At 38.1% G+C, this 21,356-nt stretch overlaps 1 protein-coding gene across 11 annotated transcripts in view; it reads left to right on the top strand.

Annotated features, from left to right (window-relative positions):
• Positions 1-6,674, top strand: part of foxp2 (forkhead box P2) — a 102,589-nt gene extending 95,915 nt beyond the window's left edge. For 7 of the 11 annotated variants that reach the window (XM_084111424.1, XM_084111430.1, XM_084111426.1 and 4 more), the window contains 4 exons: positions 68-137; positions 786-997; positions 1,374-1,403; positions 6,015-6,674. In XM_084111424.1, the coding sequence (XP_083967550.1) occupies positions 68-137; positions 786-997; positions 1,374-1,403; positions 6,015-6,159 (457 nt within the window). In that variant the 3' untranslated portion in view covers positions 6,160-6,674. The remainder of the gene's footprint in view (positions 1-67; positions 138-785; positions 998-1,373; positions 1,404-6,014) is intronic. The other 4 variants (XM_084111422.1, XM_084111428.1, XM_084111429.1 and 1 more) reach the window with 1 other exon arrangement.
• Positions 6,675-21,356: the final 14,682 nt, after the last annotated feature.

Consider the following 21,356-nt stretch of genomic DNA (forward strand, 5'->3'; position numbering starts at 1 on the left):
CAGTATAAATGTCTTTCAGATGTTGTCACAGTCAGATTAATAGTAATTGTTCAACATTTGTGTTCAGGAGCCCGACGCTGGTCAAGAACCTGCCATCCAGTCTGGGTTATGGGGCGGCTCTCAACGCCAGCTTACAGGTAACGTGTGTGTGTGTGTGTGTGTGTGTGTGTGTGTGTGTGTGTGTGAGGTTGGCACAGGCAGTGAGAGTCTAGAAGGACACCGTGTGGTAGAGGCAGGTACCTTCTCCCCCAGCCTGGCCTCAGATTGATAGCAGCCTGTGCAAATGCGAGGGCATAATCATTAATATTTATCCAAACTGTCATAAATGATTTGGCTTCGCAGTGTCGGCCAGCGAGCTGCTCGTGGCAAAAACTTTAAAATTTAATTACTGTATCTAACTTTAATGTGCAGGAGGCAAAAATGTCAGGAGTCTTTTTTTTTTCTTTTTTTTTAACTGTTTTGAGGTAAAGTTTTGGATGGTTTCATTATCATGTGGATGCTTGTGCTTTCTTCGTTCGCTGTTCATTTGAGGCCTGTCTTGTAGGGTGAAGAGATTGTTTTTGCAACTTCAGAACTCTCCCGTCGTTTTTTTTTTCCTGGCAGTTCTCTTGTGTTTTTATCATACGGCGAGACTGATTCTTCAGCAATAATTCGGAAGTAACTCAATAAAAAAGAGGAGATAATCTTGAACGAGCTGGAAGCCGTGCGCTGTGACATGCCGCCTGCTGAAAAGGCTTGAAAATGCTTGAGTGTAACTATTCCCTCTCTCTCTCTTTCTCTCATAGGCTGCGTTGGCGGAGACCTCTTTGCCGTTGCTGGGTAATCCAGGCTTGATGAATAGCGCGTCAGGTATGATGGGGGCGAGTCCTCATGGACTGATGAGCGGCAGCCCGACCGGCCTATTGCAGGGCACCACGCATGAAGATCTCAACGGCACACTAGATCACCTGGACACTAACGGACACAGCAGCCCTGGATACTCCCCGCAGACCCAACTGTAAGTTCACACATGCATTTAGACACATCTCAAGTTATTTAGAAAATATTCTGTGGGATGTAATGGGCAGGGCTTGATTTTATCCAACAAAATTTGCTTGGATCATGAAAAGTATACTATGATTATTATTTTTTTTGGCTAATATTGCTTGTTTTTTTAATCAGCAATTACACCAGCTGAAAAGAAAAACAATGTAAAAGAAAAGAAAAGAAAAACAATGTAAAAATGATGTAAAATTATAAAAAGGCCAGTGCATTTTTTTTAAGTATATGGGGGTCAATTATGTTTTGTATTTAAGATCCCAAAATGATTAATTATTATAAAAAAAATAAAATTATTATTTATAATAAAATATTTAAATATTTTGTTCTTTCAGATCAGGAGTTTTAGCACTGAACTTGCAGTGGTATGTATATTTGCAAGGTTCCTAAATTACATTTAAATTTCATATGCTCAAAAAAAAGAAACACACAAAATCATCTAGACCTGAGGTTAAGTGTACATTTGGTTCTTGGATTACAGCTCTTACCTATAAATAGGTAAGAAGTGAAAGGCTGCCATAATTACAGATTCCCTTGTAATTACCCCACTGTCCACATCGCAGAGGTTTAGATGTTATATTTTATGCAAGACCATTCCTATTAATATTTAGAAGCTAACTATATCATTAATTACTTTAAAATCTTTGCCTTTCCATCTTTTTTAATGGCTCAGAGAGAGAGAGAAGAGAGAGAGAGAGAGCACAGGCTGATGAAAGATTAATGCGGTGTCGGTCGGAGGAATGGTGATATAGAACATGTGCTCGCCCTAATCAGTGATGTCACTCATGCTGGATGGCTGTGTTTACCGAGCCAAAGATAGTAGCACAAGGGCAGCGGGAAGTGTGTCGTACGCAGTCAGACTCGCGCACACACACATTTGAGTTTCATGCGTTTTCAGTTGCTAATGCTAACCCAAAGACACTATTAGCTAAAAAAAACACACCGCACGCTCCAGAAATGTGTGTTAATGGGAGTGTGTTTGATTCAGAAGTGGGACAGTAGTGTGAAGTGGGCCAAATCTGAGATCCAGACAGAATCCCTGTGTATTCACTCCCTCAGGTTATTTAACTTTTAATAATGGACAGTTAAGTCTGGTGTTTTTAGACCCCTCTCTCTCTCTCGCTCCGTCTGCCTCTCCGTCTTTCATATTTTCTCTCTTTCTGGCTGAAGCGTTAAGACATAAATGCTCAATAAAGGTGAAATCTCTCTTACATGACCTGTACATGCCCAAAATGGAAGAAGTATGTTTTGCGAGTGGCTTTTTCCGGGCTGCATTTAATAATGAAGAAGCTAAAGAGGACAACACATTCACATTTTGTCTCCTGAGAAACAGAACAATTAGACTAACCTTTCTCTGAACATGTTGCATTAATGGCATCAGACCAGATAACCACGCGTGTACACATATATGATTTTTGCCATATCTCTTTAGAGGAGAACAATTTAAGCTTGCTTTTATATAAGCAAAATACAATATGATCATTTAACAGTCTCTTCAATGTAAAATAAAAATGTATTTATTAATGCACATTTTATCCAGTGACTTCTCGATGGATAAAATCATGTCCTGCATTTTTGCTCATTGTTTATCCAGTTTCACTCACTTCATGGAAGTAAAATGGGTTGCAAACTGCTCGTTTAACCTCGTTTTTAAGGGATGATGTGCAGTCATTTCAAAAAAGCAAGCTTTGTGCCAAAAACTTTTGCAGTAATCATTCAGGATATAAAGAAATATACAAATTTAATCACTATTTGCTGTGACTGACCAATCAAAATCAAGCATTCCAGAGAACAATGTAATAAAACCCACACGTTCGCACAAACACACTTGAAAATAGTGGTGTTTGCCGTAATAGTCATCTCTGATCATTTTGGTTTAGGCAAGTGTCTTACTTGAGTGCTGTGCCAGTGTATACACACACACACACACACAGACTGGCACAGACTCCGGCTCCAGATTTTCTCATGCCAGCCTCTCATTAAACACTAAATGTCTCATCCTGACATCTTAATACAGTGGAGAAGGGACGGCGAGGACTAATCATTTCTCTCTTCCTCTCTCCTTCCTCCTCCAACCTCACTAGCATGCCGCTGATTTATAATTAATGCAAATGAAAGCTGTAAGCCATGCTTCTTCACATTAGGAGTAAAGGCCTGTGTCGAGCTTAATGGCCAGTGGAACGTTGGACCGACCGGGATCATTTGTCTCGCCGTAATATCTTTAAGCATCTCTGTTTGTTATTGTACGATAAATGTGGCCAGCGGAACATTAGCTGAGCGCTGACGGTCAACGGTGTCTTTTGTAGCTCCATCAAACATTATGACAAAGTTGATGTTTACTAACGTTATAGCTTCATTATTATGGCTGTAAGAGCAGTAAAATTATTATTATTTTTAAATGGCAAATTACAACATTGAAAAATGTAATTGCAGGTGAAGATACTGAGAGAATGGCATGATGGGATATTCTTGCCTAAATCAACACTTTTTGAAGACCAAAGCTTGATCATTTGTGTAAATATAAGTATGTATCAGTTTGTTATTGAACGATAAATGCAGCGGACAAATCATTACCCCATTTTTTTGGTCCCAGATAGACGTTTCTTAACATTGTAGCGTCATCATTATGACTATGATGGCAGAGAAATGACGGGAATAAAAAATTTCGGCTGTAAAAAATGGCTGTAATGCCTGTTAAATGATAAAAACTAATGAAATTGATGACAAATTAAAATAACAAAATTGCAGATGAATATACCAATGAGAGCAAGGCATGATGGGATATTCCCACCCAAAATGCCATAGTTTGAAGACTAAAGCTGTTGCTGCATTATTTCCTCAAGTGTATATCAGTTTGTTATTGTACGATAAATGCAGCAGAGATTACACACATTTGCATTAAAAAAATAAATACGGGAAAGAACTTCAGTAATAAGCAGTGACTGTAACAAAATGGTGCTATAAAAGACATTGTTGACTATGACTAGATGTTTACAAACGCTAATGGGAATTACGATAATGAATTCTAAAATCATTAAAAAAAATATTAAAATCGCATAAAACTGTTAAATTAGTCAAATGTAAAAGAACTACATTAAAGGCCGATGGTGCTGTATCTACCCAAGATTACACTGTGCGACAACCAGACGCTATTGTGCTTGAATTAATTGCTTTAATAAAGGAGGGAGAAGTTTTTAATTCGCAGGTATTTCTTGAGGGTGTGAAATATATCACTGCGGTGGTCCGACAGAGTCGCCCCATTTCTCTCCAGCTCACGTAGCCGAGTACAGGAGACAGAAACATCCTGCCGCTTCCACATCTGAATATTAATCTATTTTGCTATAAATATTAAAGTAATCTGTACCTTTTAAAATTCTTTTCATATTCAAAGTTCCCCGTGCCATTGATGAGCGCGACCCAGGAGAGTGCGGCCAGACACGGCCTAATACAGAGACTAGTTGATAAGGATTCCTCTCTCTCTCTCTCTCTCTCTCTCTCTCTCTCCAGTCCAGCGGGATTTCCTGATGCATCCGACGTGTCAGAAATAATTAGGTTTTGTCAGATTTATCATGGTAGCACAAACCTCTCTCCCTGCCAAGTGCCCGAGATCATGTTAAGCCTTGTTTGTGTATGACAGAGTTATTATTCTTGTTAGTAACCTAACTTCCGCCCTCTCTTCGGCATCTCGCCGCTCCTCGCCAAACCGCTTCGTGTTTTTTTTTTTTTTTTTTTTTAAACCCTCCTCGCTACATTTATTGACAGTCGGTAAAGATATTCATCCATTTGGAGTTAAAAACATGGATCATGGTGTCCGAGGCAACTGGCAGTCTGAAGTTGATTAATGGTGGAGTCTAGCTGCAGGTTGTCTCCTCACTCGAGAAGTGCCACCACGGCCCCTGCATATTAACGAAGGCCTGCACTTTCTATTAACAAGATAAAAAATAAAAAAAAGCTCCACTCCATCCCACCCACCCAACAAACCCCCCCTTGCTCCAGGGGCGAGAGGATGAGAAATTCTCCATTATTTATAATGGGGCTGCAGCTACTTCTTTTTTCCCTTTTAAATAGCAGGTGCCATCAGTAAACTTCTCAGCGGCGAGCATATTTTACTGTCAACGCTTTCGCGTTTCCACACACGCTTCATTAATCGGGGTTTAATTGCTGTTAACGCTTTTTTGTCAACTTTGAAAACACAGACATCTTGAGTTAAGTTTTTTGTGTTGGTGATGAGTTTACACTTTTATTTCATTACAGTTTTGTAATTAGATCTTAGAGTTGCATTTCTGTTGACAATGCTTAAGGAGAATTTACTTTGACAGCTTCCTGGAATACTTGAGTGTGATTGGTCAGATTTTGAAGAACCAATTTTCTATGTAGCTGTGCAAGCTGTCTCTTTCTTTCTCGTATAACTCAGTCATTACAACTCTAATCATATGTAATGTACATTTCTTTATCTATGTAGTAAATAATAAGTGGGATTATGTGCAGTTAGATGATCATTATCGCAAAATAAATCTCTTAAATGGTCATATAAGATCATGATTACCCTTATTATTATTATTATTATTATATGGACTACTGTTTTAAACTTTGGGATCTGTAAGAATGTTTTTCACCTAAAAACCTTTATTCAGAAAATAGACTTTTATGTTACTATATATATATATATATATATATATATATATATATATATATTTCAAATAAATGCTTTTCTTTTGATCTGACGATTAATCAAAAACATTTATTTTTTTTAAACAGAAAAAAAATTCAGCACTAAATCAGCATATTTTATAATGATTTGTGAATAATCATGTTACACTGAAGACTGAAGTAATGAATTCTAAAAATTCAGCTTTGCATCACAGGAATAAATTACTTTTTAAAAATATAAAAATAGAAACATTTTAAATTGTAATAATATTAATATTTGACCAGAACTTTCTCTAAATTTCTCTAAAAATCTGTCTTTTACGCAGGCATCCAATTCACGTCAAGGAGGAGCCGCTAAACATGGACGACGAGGACTGTCCGATGTCATTGGTGACCACAGCCAATCACAGTCCTGAGCTGGATGATGACCGGGAGCTTGAGGAGGGCAACCTATCGGAGGACCTGGAATGACTATTTTGCCCCACCTCTCTGCAGTGGTTCTGCCCCTTTCAGGCCCCGCCCCTCAACTAATACACAACCACCGCAAAAGCAAAAAGACTGGACGCAGCAGGCGGGAGTATTTATTTAGCATGCATCTGGAGACTGGCCCGAAGAAAATCTATACCGCAGATCTTTAGGGACCACAGATGGACAGACATGAGACGTCTGCTTTTTAAAAACAAACATAAAAGGAAGAACAAAAGGACAAGACTTCATTCGAATCAGCTTGGCCACCTCACACAACGAACACGAGGCTCATGGACCGAAAAAGACAGAAGCGAAACGGGAGCGAGTCCGTTCTGTAGAAAGCCAACGGCCACATATACTGCCAAAAAAAAAGAAGTTTTAAGTTTGTGAATATCCAAGCCACAGTAGTCGTCGGTGTTAGATGCAATTGCTGGTTCAATTCAAGTTGTTGCTCTGTTATTTTTTGCACATGAGTAGTATCAAAAATTAGTGTCACTGCCTGTATGTCGACAAAATGTAAAAAAAAAAAAAAAAGAAAAAAGAAAAAAAAGCAGTTTTTTTGTTGTTGTTATTTTTTTTTTTCATTGTTGTCATTTTGTTCCTCCTGCGACTAAGCTTACGTTCATTTCAAGTCATGTTTGCGGCACCGCCAACTGTAAATGGCATTTCCTAAAGTCACGTCAATAACACAACCGTGGTATCAAGACTGTTGCAGCCGTCCAAAAACAAGTACACAAAAAAAGTAGGTCTCGAGTCTCACTAGCTCTGTTTCTGCTGAAAACGTGAAATGTGATTCAGGTGCAACTCGACCGCTGAGAGGAAAAACACGCAAGAAAAAGATGCGTTTCTGCATATTCTTCTAGTCTCTTTACCTCCTTGTTCTAAAGCTTTGTCTACCTGCAAAGAGTCACAGGCAACAGCTAGAAACCAAAGCCAACACTATCAACGGCCAATAGCTTAGACAGAAGCCGCCAGACTCTTTGGTCAGTCTTCTGTGACTTTAACTAGTACAAAGAGAAGTTTTTTTGGGTTTTTTTCCACTAACTACCTTCGAATAACCTCTGGGATTGTCTCCTTTTGCCCTGTACAAAGATAAAGATGTAATTTGATCGACAGACGGAGTCTCGTGATGTCGCTCGACCCTGTCTGCCAATGAAACGGGAAGACCATTCAACTACCGTCATGAGGTCCAGAGAGCAGCTATAAATGGATCATGACCAAAATAACCATGTGGAAGTGCAGAAAAAAAAAAAAAGTTTTTTTTTTATTTACTTTTGTATTCCTTTATTATTATTATTATTATTATTATTTGCGTAAGCCATCTTGTCATCGTTTTTACTAGTGAAATGTACTGTTCATTGTGACTGTCCAGCGTGTCATGTCTTATATCCGTCAATTTCTTCAGAGCCGAAACCGAAAATATAATAACCAAACTTTAAGATATCTAGTGAAGCCAAAAAAGTCATGATTTCAAGTCGATATGAAATGATGTGGCTTGGTTATATTGTAAAAGCAAATAACAGAGCCATGACAGGAAGAGGACGTTTGCTTTGCTCCATTGATTCAGACTCATTGTATAATTCATGGCTATACAGACACACCTAGTGTTGGATCATGGGAAGGTTTGTGGTTAGACCGTCTGTGGTGTATAAGTAGCAACCCGTTATTTGAGGTGGAACGAGAAGCGATCGCTCGCTTTTATTCGAACGTCGCTGATGTCATCGAGGAAAAGCGGTTGTTGCTTTAAAGTTAAAAGTTTCTTTTTCAGTCAAACCAAAGTTATACAGATTTCTGCCTCTTCTTATACAGCAGATGAAAATAACGCAAAGCCTGTTTCCTTTTCTTCTTTCGCTTTCTTTGATTGTTCTCTAATGCAGAAAACCCATTTGAAACGGATAACTGCTTTGTGTTGTAACCGATAATGTCAAAGTTTGTATCTGTCTGTGTGAAACATACTGTGCAGTTGTTCCCGTTTCGTGCCAAACCGAGGAGTTGGCTGCTAGTTTAGCACACACACACACACACACACACACACACTAATAATAAGACAGCGGAGCTGGATCCAGGAACAAAGCGTATCCCTTATCCTTTGCTGGAGTCAGCAAATTGACTTGAAGATGACATTCATAATAATTTTATGGCACCAAATAAAAGGACGCAGCGTCTTTGAATAAGAAGATACAAAAAGGGTTCTCCCACTTATCCAAAAAAGGCTTCTACCTCTTCACAACATGAAAAAAATGGCAGATTGCACGAGTCGTTAGAACGCCACCGACACATTTTTCCGCCTAATTCACGCAGGACTTCGCCAAAAGCGCCAGTTTACATTCCCAAAGGCAGATGTGGAAGGTTTGCATTGAACTAGTTTGTCCTCAGACATTTGTAGAATGAATATGTAAAAATAACCTGTAAGGGGATATTGTGTTATTAAAAAATGCATGTCTAAATTAATTTGGTGGACTGGAAATAAGAATTAATTAACACATATAATAAAGCGTCATGATGATGATGATGTTGATGGACTAATTGCATAAAGTGTGCATACCTCAGCTATTCTGTTTCCGGGGGGAGATGATGATGATGATGATGATGATGATGATGGACAAAAGAAACTCTCAGCCACAGAATGCATATTTCCTGTAGAGTTTGCATGGGTTTTGTAAAAACATTTTAAAAAAATGTCTAAAATAGTTGCTTGCACATAATACCAGAAGAACCTCCAGATCGGCAATCTCCTCCAATAGATTTTAGGATTGTCTGGGTTTTTTTCTGGGATGATTTTGTCTGTATTTTGATAATTGTGCATATTATGTAAAAAGATACAAAAAAAAAAATGTTGGTGGACCCATGAATTTACCAGACATTTTTTTCTAAGCTAAAAAGCTAAGTGTTTTTTTGTTTTTGTTTTCTTTCCTGAATTTCATGAATTTTTACTGTTCTCTCATTGCTTGCTAAGAATAGCAAACCTGCTTTTCCTGCATCTGCGTTGCGTAGCTGTAAGGCTTTTCCTAATGTGTGTATTTATTGCTTGTACCTCTGTGCATACGTTCTGAAGCATTACGTCAGGCAGTTGAGTCATGTATCCTTTCTAATAACTATCATTCTCCGGGAATATGATCCCCTATGTATACAGTAAATTGGGACTGTAGCAAAAAAAAAAAAAAAAAAAAACATGTTTATGTAATTGGTGAATACCTTTTGGTTGTTTTTGCCTTTCAGTTTGGTTTCGTTTCCTTCGAATCGAGACTCCTTTTTGATACTTTTCATTACCGTGTACTGTGTCCATATGTTACGGATTTCTGCGAGAGTAGAGGTCACGATTGAGAACTGTAACGGCCGTTATTATTTTCTGTATTCATGGCTTTTCACTGCTGAATAAAATAAAGGACCAAAACTAGGATTTGAAAAGCAACTGTCTACCTCCAACATCAGGGAGTTCTTACTTTTTTCTTCTTCTTTTTTTTTTTTTTTTTGTACACATTTATCTTTTATTCTACAAAGACGCAGCCTGTGGAAATGGGGCTGCATTATGCTTTTATGCAACGTGGAGGAATTTGTCGCAGGAACTCAAAAACATCTCTGAAAAGAGAGGCGGGGAAAAAGAAAAACAATAAAACTTTAATAGCGGACTTACACGGCTTTGTTCCGGCTCCCGGCACCTCGAGTGTTGTTTAGATGAGGTGCTCGTAATGGACTCGGCCCGTGTTCTCTGTCCCCGGCTTTGATCTGAGGAGAGAGAGCGTGGCCCGGCACAGCTTACTTGAAAAGGCTATTTGGGATGCAGTCGGGCCTCTGTGGGGGAAACGGCACATCTTCCATGCATTTCTGCTGCTTTCTTTCGATCTGAGGCCCCTAGTTGAGTTGCAGCGTGTGTTATGTGTTTACATGAACACTGAAAGCACGATGTAGAAGATCGGTTTATTTGCAAGAAATAATGCATAGAGCTGGGCCTTCAGCCTGCATGTAGTCGATTCGCTGAGATTCTTTGTTATTGACTTTTCTGCACTTTAGAAGCAAACAAAAGTTGATTGTTTAAAAAAGATAGTCACGCCCCAAACTCGCGCTGTCTGTTGAGCCAATCTTGCTCTTTCAGGACACTAATACATACAGATCGATGTTTAATCCAACGGATGTCAAACTTTCAATGGTCTCCACTCTTAGCTTAAGATAAAAAATCTGAAGACTGTAAAAAAATTGCACACTGTGCCTTTAAGAAAAGCATGCTTGTGGGTGTTGAATTATCTTATTATTATTCTGGTTTTACTCTGATCAAACAAATGAACCCTTTTCCCAAGGAAACGGCACGTTTTATTTGAGGTCAGCGCAGACAGATGCGATTTAACCTCATTTCTGCTTTGAAATTGAAATGCGTTGACCACAAATTTGCAAGAAATTGTAAAATTCTAAAAGCAAACTTGTCAAAGTCACGGGCAGGTGCTCATGCGGGCCGTGATTGAACCCAAGTCCCTGGTGTGACCCCGTCGCTCATTTTCATGCATAACGGTTTTAGCCTGACTGATGGGCCGCTCCGTTACTGGCTTTTTACTCTGAAGGGATTCGACTTTACCACAAAGACTGAGCTACCAGACGCCTGAGAATATGTCTTTTAGCAGGTTCTCCACTGGTCACTGAGAAGAATTTGGATTTTTTTAGGCTTCGCCCAATCAAAACGCCCCCCTGCGCCCAGTTTGCTGCAGTTACTCCGGCTGTTTCCACGTTGCAGAACCTCTCAGGACGCTATTCTACTGTGCTTTTTATGCACTTGGAAGTGTTTGTGAATTCAAGTGAGGGATGGCACACGACGTGCAACAAGGGCCGCTGTGTACCACACAACATCAGAGCGAGCGCAGACATTAAAGTGTGAGCCACATTACAGACCCCTCTTTCAAAGGCCATGAAATAATAATGGCTTGTGGTTAGAGGTATCCGTGAGTCACATTCGCTGCTTTTCATAAAGCGGAGTTATTTACAGAGCAATGAATAAAAGAATGGGATAGTGGTGCAAGCCTTTTCCACATGAACTGAAAGAGCTGAAATAGGTCAGCATAAATTTAGTTCTTTAGGTAGAGGTCTTGTCATAAACATCCACTGGTGCAATAGTCTACTAATGACAATTGCATGTACTCTTTAAAGGGGGTATATATAATAATTATGTATTAATTGCTTTTTTATTGCCAATGTCTGAACGGATTACCAAAACTTATAACACAAGACCTTCCCTTCTTCCTAGGTTGTCTATGAAAGCCTGTAGACTGATTTTTATGTGAAGAACTCGGGGCGTTTTAGCCGGGAAAATCAAAAGGATGTGACGTTAACGCGCGCTCCCGAGAGCCTCTCTTCCGTTCTATAACACATGGAATTAATGCTGTTCAGGATAATGCCGAAAGAGCTATTCTACTGTAAGTGTAATATTAATGTGTCATGCAAAGAAAAGGGAGTAATTCAAACTACAGTCTCACATAGCCATATATAGCCTAGTCAAACTATCAAACTAGACAAACTATCATAACAGTGTAATTTTAATTACCTCATCTGTCGACATGATGATGGTGAATTTCAGTCTGGTGCAAACATATCCGCACCGCTATGATCAGATGATTTTTTAACTAGGCCTGGTTTCTCGAATCGCATTCAGGCTCTTTACATGTGCACGAGTGCGAACACGAGCAATCAGTTCCTGCCTGCAGTTCATTTAACGGCCACCGGTGTCGCTAATAAAAGAGGGGTTTGCGAAATATTGCCCCTTTAATGTTTTCGGGATTTATTATAAGTAAAAATATATGAATTGTCACAGAATAAACAAATACATTTGATCCTCATTCCATATAAACAAGCAAAAAATCATGTTTACAGTGAAGCACTTAAGAATGGAAGTCTATGGGGCAAGACATTCTGCAGGGTTTAAAAGCATCGGTCTTTCTACCTCAAAATTCAATGTCAGTGCAGTTTCTTTGTAATTTTTGAGTGCAAATAGCTTCTACATCTAGTTTTTGTATTTGGCCTAATTATTCTGTACCAAAAAATGTCATTATACAAGCTTTAAACTGTTCAGGTCTTCCCTTTAGTACTATTTTTCTAGGCGGATGAACATGTAAGTGAATGCAAAAAGTTACTGTTTACTAAGTTAAAATTGTAAAAAGAAGTTGATAACTGTGATATAACTTTAGACTGATATGTATCAGTAAGGGATTTTATCATAATGTTAACAAATTTGAGATTCTTGCAGAGCTGTACTTTCAAAACAGTGTGTATTTAAACATATATCCCAGTGTAAAGCCCCATTGACTTCCATTTTAAATGCATTACACATGATTTTTCTACAAACAAAGGCCTGTTGAAATGATTGTGCATGATAGTCGACTGCATCTTTTATATGCAGTGTGTATACAAACAACAGCCTAATTTTGTTGTCGCTCAGCAAAAGGCGCCAATAATGATGTGCTATTTTGAAGGAAAAAAAAACATTTGGTTTAGAGATTGAGAGGCCAAAAGTGTCCCTCTCCACTCAGGCCTGACACTGTGTTCCTGATCTCCATTGGGGACTCGCCTGCGGCTGCAGAATCGCCTGCTAAATAGTCTGAGGCGATGGCAACGCTAATTGAGATCATCATTATTATAATTGCAGCTCCTAAAAAAAGTGTGTCTTAAATAATTTGCATTGCTCTCGAGTTGATATTGGAACACACTGCAAAAAATAATTGCATGGCTGCAAGGCACGTTTGGGTTGGACAGCTCCCTCTCTCTCTCTCCCTCTGTCTATCTGTCTCCCTCTGTCTCTCCTCCTCAGGGTTGCTGGTGTACACCCTGTCTCCTGGATGTCCCCATTACTGATTTGCTTTTCTGCACCACCACAAAAACCACTGACACATTATATCACAGATCACTGAGCCACTTAAAGATGCAGACGACCATTTGAATTAAAATGCAAGAATTATTGTGGATGTTTATGGTATAAATAGGATAAAAAAATTGTTTGCGTGATGGGTGTTTATGCATGATGAAATGTATTTTAATGTAAGGGGTTAACAACAAACATTGATGAAATTAAGAGAGCTCAGCTATATAATCTATAACATCAAAGAGAGAGAAGTTGATTTACATAGCACATTAATTTATACACAATGATAATTCAAAGTGATTTACTAGGTGAATTTGTGAGGTACATTTTTTAGACTTCCAAGTAAAGATTTTTCATAATCTTAATATATACAGCATAAATACTTGCTGACATTGATACATTTTCCTATATTACATATTGGGGATTTCTATCAGATACATATTCTATACACTATTAGTGAATCATTTAAATTATGTTATTTTACATAAAATACTTTTTTTAATTATTTCAATTTTTATTTTATTTTGTATTATCAAATAAATTAAAATTGTTATTCTAAATTACTATTATATACTCTTAATAAAACTATTATTATTGTTTGATATTATTATTAACATCAAATCAAAATTATAATTTATATTTTTTATAATTTATATATACACACACACACATACACACATATATATATATATATATACTGTATACATACACACACACACACATATACTGTACATATATACTGTATACTTACACACATATACATATATATATATATATATATATATATATATAAACACATAAAACATGTAGGCCTATATAATAAATATATAGCCTATATAATTTCCTGGATCATAAATTATGTTTTGTATTTTTTTTAAAAAAATATGTATTTTTTTATTATTATTCAAAAGATAACAGATAATCCCCATGGAACATTATGTTTTAAAAAATCTAAATAATAATAATTTTAATTTGACATAGATAGGCTAGATTAGGTATAATTCATAGACCCTGCTGTCAAATCAAAATGAAATCAGATGAACTGTCTAATCAAATAAATGGACATTTATGAATTAAATGAACACTTGCCCAAATCAAAATATGAGATTTGATAGCCTATATAAAAAAATGCTTGAGTAATATTGCTCTCGGACCTTCAGCTCTATCAATTGCAGGCCGACCTCGGGAAACAGATCACGACCTAATTGCCAATTCATCAGAATTTATTAAAGAATGATTTCAATTACGTACCACCAGTATAGAGCACTGACGCACCGAATTAAAATTTAATTAGGACACTCGATTGTATCACTCTCTTAAGTCCATGCATTTCTTTTATTTTTTTCCTTTTCATCAACTTCTGAAGATGAACTTTATGTTCGGCCTCGGCCTGGAGTGGAGGGGGGACTAGGAGAAAAAACAGTCTGGCATTAGTGAGGAATAGTGGGTTAAATCACTTACTGAAGATTTTTAATGACATTTCAGTGTTCCGCGCGTAATTACTCTTCATCTAAGATATCCCATAATGATGTTGGACAGTCTTGGTTCAGGCTCGCTGGCTCGCTTCATTAGCGTGTCATTCCTATTTCACATCAGAAGATTTAATTGTAATGCTGAATATGCACAGCTCGCCGCGCAGGCCTAATCAAAGTGGATCCACTTGTATTATTAATATCGGAATATCGGACGGCTTGCTATTTTTTTATAAATAAAAGAATACAGATGCATAAATCAGCTGTCATTTATTAGCATGGCGCTGGCGGGCGCGCGCGCTCCTCGTCACTGCATTCATCAAGATTGAGAAGAGAGGGGTAAAAAAGAAAATCCTGCATTAAATATACATACTAATTCTGGCATGAAGTAATCAGATTACAGAGCAGGTGACAGTGGGCACTCGCGTTCAGATGATTGGCAATAATGAGGCGTGGAACGAGAGGGTGAAAAAGACAGGAGGAGATGGATTAAAGGTTTATGTGGAATGGAAAAGCCTTCCTTTTTTGTCCAATGCTTCTGCTGACCAGTGTTAAAACGCCGCGGTGTGTGTGTGTGTGTGTGTAATCCGGCCAGATGAACCCTCTCGCGCTGCTCCGGATAGCTGGCATTCACGCGCCATGACTGCAGGATTTAAATGGCATGACTCCTCAGAGATTAAAGCAAATATCTTTTCTCCAGCGAAATTAACTCGCTTTTTTCCGGGTGTCTCAATGCATACACAGGGTTTGCCTGTGCCCTAGAACATCACATTAATAAGATTTCAAATGTACATCTTATTAAATTATACATGCCGAAATCTTTCAATTAAAAATACTCTTAGAGCACAATTAATCACATTTCTTCTGGAGCTGAATAAAATAGTTTTTATCATTTGTAGTTTTCATATATATTTGGCCATTTAAATGTGTAAATATTTAACGGATGTTAAATATGCAAATATTAGGAACTCCACTAAAGATGCTGTAATAGAGTTTATAGTGACCTCTGGTCAAGGTCATGTATTATGGACCATCAGCACATCACTGCAAACATTTAAGGTGGTGATAATATAATAAATCATATAATAAATTATATTCTCTGAATGTATCTTAATTATACAAATAGCCTAATTCATAATATATATTTTTTTATTCTAAAATATTTCTTTAGGTTTGTCTTAATAGATCTCAGTCAGTGCAGACACCATTTTCACTTCATTTGTAATTTTGTGATTGAAACGGATGCTGTGAGAGATTACTGCCTTAACATTTTAATAGTCACTATAACTAGAGAATGAAATTACAAATACTTGCACCTTTTTTTTCATTCTGACTGGATGATATGTACTATTGTGAAAATTCTTTTTAATAACTTTTGTCCTCTCTTCAAGCATGATGATGTTCAAAGATCCAAACAAGTTTTGGAAGGTGTAATGAAACAGAGAGTGTATATATATATATCAGCATCAGCATCGTCAGCTTTTTTTTTTTTTCATCCAACACATATATGTGTGTGTGTGTGTGTGTGTGTGTGTGTGTGTGTGTGTGTGTGTGTGTGTGTGTGTGTGTGCGCTATATGTATATAACCCATCAACAGCAAAGAACTGTACATCTATCCTTTACAGTCTCACATCCTTATTTTGGGATGCTGAACCTACATGGAGGAAATGTGGTGCCCGTGTATGAGTGTGTGTCCTGATCAAAGATGCTGTGGCTTCATGTGAAGAGCTCTCCTGCCTCTCTCTCTCTCTCTCTCTCTCTCTCTCTCTCTCTCTCTCTCTCTCTCTCTCTGTACCTGGTCAGTGAGCATCAGCATCATTTTTCTCCAGTGCATGTAGTCCGCTGCCTGATGATATTCACACCAATCTGCCTTTTTTTTTTTCATCCAACATGCTTTTGATCTCTTATTTGCATGTAACTGCCTGTGGGGCAAGAAAATTATTTGGATGAGATTTTTTTTCTTCTCAGTAGCATCTTCTTAGTATACCAGAGGCATATGGATCTCTCTCTCTCTCTCTCTCTCTCTCTCTCTCTCTCTCATACACACACACACACACACACACACCATCCACCATACAAGCCTTTAATAACTCCTGCTTGAGTTTATCCCAGGATTGAAACAACAACCCCCTGAACAAGATCAGGCTGTATTTCAAGCTACCCCTCCGCCCGAGGTTAAAGCTGGAGTGAGTTTTACCAGATCTTCACACTGTCTGACGCACCAGCACAGATTCTGATACATTATGCCAGAATGTACAGAGAACTTCTGGACTTTGATCAAACCCCTGCAACTTAAGCATTAAACCACCAAGCATGCCCTAGCATTGACCAGAATACCCTACAACGTCCTATAGCTGCAGCTCACAGCACAGCATCATGGCAGCAGCTTTTGTGGGAGGGCGGAAATCAGGTTTTTCTCAGAAAATGTTAAGCTGATTGACTGGTTTGAGAGAGACAGAGAGTATAGCATTGGTAAACACAAGGAAACTTTAGCAGATGAGCCGCTAATAGACCCATACAGCAGAACTTTCAGCACCTGGAGTTTACCGTAGTGTTTCACAGAAGCATGGGCCTTGACTTCCCACACATTTGATGTTTTTAAACAATTTATATTTGTTATCATATCAAAGAGGAGGCGTGCAGTTATCAAAAGCATGCGAGGAACCCGCAGCCCGTGGGCGCTTTCCCAGCATCACATTCCTTATTCTATTTTATCTTTCTTGGTTTTGACTAATGTCAGTAACAGCTACCGGTAATAAACTGCTTGTTAGGATTTAGCTGTTGCCTGCGAGCGGAGGCTTTGATTCATTGTCAGCTTATTTGCCAGTGTTTCCTGATTACCTCTCGCCCCGACTGCATGTTTATTGATTGGAAGTTAATAAAACGCTCCGCCACTTGGGCGACTTCATTTAAAGGCATCGTCTGCCTTTGATGTGCGGGACGACGGGGCACAATAAACCGTCTTGCGTTGTAATGTCAGCACAAAGCAGGCCCGGTTTTGCGCAGGTGCTGTGTACGAAAACGCTGCGTTCTCAGTAAACTCGGTGTGATTCACATGGCTTTGAAAGTGAGATTTTGTGCTCCACCCCTCACATCTTCTCTGTTTACCAGGTCAGAACGTTTGGGTTGGTATGTATGCGTCTGTGCTTCCCTGTCACACCCGCATGTGTTAAAGCCCAAAAAACATCTTTAAAAATTCAGTCAACAGAGTCTGGCGAACGCGAGCCTCTTGTTTGCTATTCATGTATGCTGGTATACATTGTATCATGGCATGTCTCGCCGTGGGTCGTGGATCTGCAACATGGCCGCTCCATCAAATTTTGATGTATTCATTTATAGTGGTGAGCGAGAGTGTTTGTTTATAGATGAGATGTTTGCTTGGCGGATATCGGCAGCCGTTCCACCGGCATTCTGATGAGTCTTATCTGGGATGGACAGCGTCTCAGGAAGTTTGGTGTCCCTCGTGGCCTGCCCTGCTGGATGACGGTGAGTATGTGCTCACTGTATTTACATGTTTGTTTAGTGTCGGTTGTGTTCAAGCTGGAGACCGTTTGCCTGCATGAAGCACGCTCAGAGTTTGGGTTGTCCCAGCTATAACAGGGAACCTTCTCTGAACGTTCTCTCAAAGTTACCAATAAACGTTCTTCCATTAATAGAAGCTTCATTGAAAGTTGTCTGGTCTTTAATAATGTTCTTGCACTGTTAAAAGTTATTGTTGGTTTAACTTAAAAAAGTAAGTTCCCTGGTTGTTTTAAAATTTTAAATTCACTGAAATTTAAAATACAATGAGTTTAATAAATAGAAACTCAAAATATTGTTATCTGAACCACATTAATTATCTTAGATAAAAATTTTGTGATAAATCATGTAAATAATTTTTTACAGTGTGAAATTAGTTTTTTCTGAAATGTTTTAATTGTATGTTTGTCTAACATTTTAAATGTTACTACTTGTTTCAAAATGTTCAGTGAACATTCAAAAGTTACGTTCCCATAATGTTTGCAGAACGTTCGCATAACCAAGAGAAAAAAACAATCATTTAAAACACTGGACGTTTTGAACATTCAGAGAACATTTTCATAACGTAATGGGAACGTTAGCAGAACATTCTTAGAACATATTTTTGTTAGGGGTGTTTAAGGCTACATCTACATTAATACATTTGAAAATTCATCTTTTTCTCTATGTTTCGGCCTTCCGTCCATTCTGAGATGGAGGTTTTATGCTTTATGAAGTTCTCCCAATTGGGTAAATTTGAAAATACCATTTTCACGCTGTAGTGTGAACTGAGAAAATGAAGGTAATCGAAATGAATGATTCATGCCTAGTCATGACACACATAGAATCCATAGATATAAATGGTAATACCGACATTTTTGCACGTATACTATTCATTTTCATAGTAGTGTTCATAGTGTTGTGTTTTGTACCATCTTCATTTTACATTCCTGTAAAGATGAGAGAAAATGTCTGTCCTGCATCAAAGCATGAGGGCAATTGTGTTTTCGATTTATTTTGAGTGAATCCTGGATGCACCAGTGAGTGGGGAAATATTTTGCTAATAAAATGATCAACATGTCGGCCCAGATCAGGCCCAGGCTGCATGAATATAATAGCGTGAGAACATATTATGAATGGTCTCGATATCATCTGGGTAAGCAGTTGCATTTTATGCATGCGCAGTAAGAGAGTTTCAGTGTGGATGAGGAACTTTTAGAAAATGCAGGTGTGGAGAGAGAGCATTTTGTAACAAAGATACAATTAATCTAGATTAATGTAGATGTAACCTAAAGAAAATTCCTTTGGGGTCATCAGTTTCTGCTCTCATTCTCGCTTCTCTTCTCTCTCTCTCTTTTTTTTTTTTTTACATTTATGCATTTAGCAGGCGCTTTTATCCAAAGAAACTATATAGTGCATTTAAAGTTGACATTTTATCAGTTTGCATGTTCCCTGGGAATCGAACCTATAACCTTGGCATTGCAAGCAGCATGCTTTACTCTTTGAGCTACAGGAATACAATTCTCTTCTCTTCTCATTTCATCTCATTTACCCTCATTTCCTCGTTTGTCTTCTCCCTATCCTTTCATCTTTTTTCTCATAATTACTCATTATAAAATGCCCAACGGTACAGCTTATACTCAAACTCTGTAATATGTAAATACAGATGAGAAAAAGTTCATTTACACAGTGCATAGCCATCTTATGAACAGACAGCTAGACACACACACACACACATCGCATGCATACATACACAAACGTCCCTTCACCGCTTCCCCGGCTTTCTCACTTTTTTTTTTTTTTTTGGATTCAGCCCAAGAAGCCATGGTGTCAAAATACATTAAGAACATCAAAACATTTCTGTTTACATCATCACAGTCATGTCAATTAAATCTGATAAATTATTTAAACATTTATCTTCCATCAGCCGGGGGAATTTTTAATCAAGCTCTGTATTTATTTTAAATTAGCACTGTCAAGTGTGCATTTGTGTAAAATCCCTCGTACCATTAAAGATTTATCAGCTCAAATCTGTTGGCTTTATTTTACTGTTAATTGGCTAAGTGGAGCATGGCAGCAATGCGCTAGCAACAAGTAACAACGAAAGAGGGCAGGGGATTGGATGGATCACGGTCACATGACAGGCTTAGATAGTGAGGTCACACAGGGGTCAACAAACTTGTCACTTACAAGAAAGTGTTCCTATAAGCTGTCTTTAAAGAAGAAGTTTGCCCAAAAATGAAAACTCATTTACTTCCAAATGACTTTCTTCCATGGAATTGCACTGGAAACAATGTTTTTTTTTCCATACAATAAATGCATATAGCAACCAGGGGAAGTCAACATCCAAAAATGTCTTTATTTATTTATAAATATTTATGAACAAATACATATTTATAAATATATAAATAAATGTTTATAAATAAATAAATAAATAAATAAATAAATAAATAAATAAATCAATCATAAACAGTCCACGACTCAGCAAAAGTGGGTTACATCAAACAAAGCTGGACAAAAGACAAAGGAAGCGAGAGAGCTATAAATACATGTAGGCCTACTAATGATTAACAAGATGCACCTGTGAGTAATCAAACAATGAACCAATCAGCACAAAAAAGGAAGCACATGACTAGATCACATGAGGGGCAAGGGAATCACATGACGGGAAACATGACTATGAGAACTTCAAAATAAAAGACATCAAAACATGAACATAAAACCATTATGTTTTGTTAAATTTGTATGTAAATATTGTGCAATATTGATTAATATTATTATTTAAAAATGTTTTGCAATAATAATGTTCACTGACGAATCCTGTACTTTAAAAAAAAAAAAGTATTTGATTAATTTTGATCTCTAACGGTCACTGTTGTCTTGTTGTTAAATCTCCAGGATATTGCGCATGCAGCAAGCGGTTGAATCTGAAACAGGAAGGGTGACGCATCTCACTCTCGCTCCTCAGACACACACAGCGAGACACAGGCCAGCAGCGCTAAACCAGAAGCCTTATGGGAAACTTGGGTGGCCTCTTGTCTCATAACTGAAGGGTTGTAATATTAATCGAATGTGATAAGAGTTTCTGAGGGCTTCTCTGAGGTTGTGAGGGAGTTCGTCAGAGTGGCTGTGTATCTCTCCGCTACACACACATACAGGCTTTGCCCTTCAAACACCGCTGTAACCACAGCCAGGTGTTCGCCCCGAGCCATGCTCACGTCTTCAGGCTTGAAGATGCTGATGTAATCGCTCTGTCCTGTGAACCGCAAAAATAGAAAAAGTAGTGTGCTTTAAGTCCGACTCCAGCATGAGGATGATAAAAGTAGAAAAACACACCAACAGCATCTTGTTCAGTGCTTTTTGTGTGTGTATGTGTCTGAGATTCTGCAAAT

The sequence above is a fragment of the Abramis brama genome (genome assembly GCF_963993115.1).
Source record: "Abramis brama genome assembly, chromosome: 4".
In the NCBI taxonomy this organism is placed as follows: Eukaryota; Metazoa; Chordata; class Actinopteri; order Cypriniformes; family Leuciscidae; genus Abramis; species Abramis brama.